The 1,828-nt window shown below is 33.3% G+C and overlaps 1 protein-coding gene across 1 annotated transcript; it reads left to right on the top strand.

The window, feature by feature from the left end:
* Positions 1-582: 582 nt before the first annotated feature.
* LOC111682276 (UDP-glucosyltransferase 2-like) lies at positions 583-1,326 on the top strand (the record flags this gene model as incomplete). The annotated part of the gene is made up of 1 exon (XM_046956117.1): positions 583-1,326. A coding segment is annotated over exon 1 (671 nt), but the record flags the coding sequence as incomplete, so codon positions are not given.
* Between the last annotated feature and the right edge of the window lie 502 nt (positions 1,327-1,828).

Raw genomic sequence — 1,828 nt, 5'->3', positions numbered from 1 at the left:
TCTATAGTCTAGTCTATAGTCTAGTCTATAGTCTAGTCTATAGTCTAGTCTATAGTCTAGTCTATAGTCTAGTCTATAGTCTAGTCTGTAGTCTAGCCTATAGTCTAGCCTATAGTCTAGTCATAGTCTAATCTGTAGTCTAGCCTATAGTCTAGTCATAGTCTAAATTCCATTTAAATTAAATTCAAAAATTAATACATTTAAGTGTGTGTAAGAATATTTAGAATCTACAACAGAACAAAATTTTGGAAGTTTTTTGTAAAAAGAGAGAGTGTATGCGTTTAGAGTGTTCTCTTATTTAAGAGAAAACTAGTCTAACTACTGTTATCATTCTAATGCTTATTCTAAAGACGTAGATATAAACTTGAAGTTCTAGTATTAGTATTAATAAACAATTAACAATATTAACTTAACAAAAATAAATTAAATAATGAGCGTTAAATCATATGTGTATTTCAAACACTTTTTTAAAATATTCAAAACATTAGTTAAGAAAAGAGAGAGAGACCCACAGACAAACTAAGTGTTTGAAAGATTACCAAAATATATTTTTATTTCACATACCAGTAAGCAATTCGGGTTCAACCTTAACGGAACGTTCATTAAATTAAATTTTCAATAAAGAAACAGTTTAGAATCTAATAAAGTGATTAAAATGAAGCTAACGTTAAGCCTCATTGGCCTATCGCTGGTATTTGCCTCACTAATTGTTCCCCAAACTGAGGCGGCTAGAATTTTGGGCATATTTCCCTCACCCTCCAAGTCTCATCTGCTTATACACTGTGCCGTGGCCGACACCTTAGCCGAGGCGGGTCATGAAGTCACTGTCATCTCAACAGTGCCCAATTTATATAAGAGAGCCAAGTACAATTTCATACATGTCCAAGGAGCAATGTACGATGAGAAATTTGCAAACAAAATGGTCAATAAACCGGCTCCGGCATATGTGAAATTTTACAACGTTATGTCCTCGGTCATGACCATGGCTAATACTACCATTAATCATCCCACTATGCAGGACTTTTTGCAACATCACAAAGCGGGTGACTTTGATTTAGTGATTTTGGGTTATTTTATGAACGATTTCTTTTTGGGCATCGGAGCCCATTTCCAATGTCCCGTAATAGTGTCATTTATGGTGCAGCCCATTTTTCCCATTAATAATATGATTGCTAATCCCTTAGAGGCTTCCTATGTACAAACAATATTTAGTGGTGTACGCCAGCCCATGGATTTCTGGAGTAGAGTAAAGAATTTACTTTCCGTAGCCATCGAAGAGATTGTTCTAATGAATGTTTTGAGATCGAATATGAACAAAATGTACAGGTAAGTGCTAGTTAAAGATAACATTGACCGGGAGACCAAGTTAAACAAAGCATTATCAAAAGCAACACATGTTAGTTTTCGTAAACAGGAGATAAGATTTAAGAACTGATTATATTTGAATAAACAAAAATTTTCCTCAACAATGATATAAAAACTAAAACTGTTATCAATAATTAGCAATAATGAAAATTAATTGATAAACTATTAAAATGCTATATTAAACAAATTAACACTAACCAGAACATAAGCTAGACAAACGATAGGCTGTAGACTTCACTATAGACTAGACTATAGACTTGACTATAGACTAGACTATATACCAGACTATTGACTAGAATATAGACCAGACTAAAGATTAGACAATAGACTAGACTGTAGACTTGACAACAGACTTGACTACATAGACTAGACTATAGACTAGACTATAGACTAGACTATAGACTAGACTATAGACTAGACTATAGACTAGACTATAGACTAGACTATAGACTAGACTATAGAC

This window comes from Lucilia cuprina, unplaced genomic scaffold (genome assembly GCF_022045245.1).
Source record: "Lucilia cuprina isolate Lc7/37 unplaced genomic scaffold, ASM2204524v1 Scaffold_7674, whole genome shotgun sequence".
Classification (NCBI taxonomy): domain Eukaryota; kingdom Metazoa; phylum Arthropoda; class Insecta; order Diptera; family Calliphoridae; genus Lucilia; species Lucilia cuprina.
This window is presented reverse-complemented; position numbering and strand designations above follow the sequence as displayed.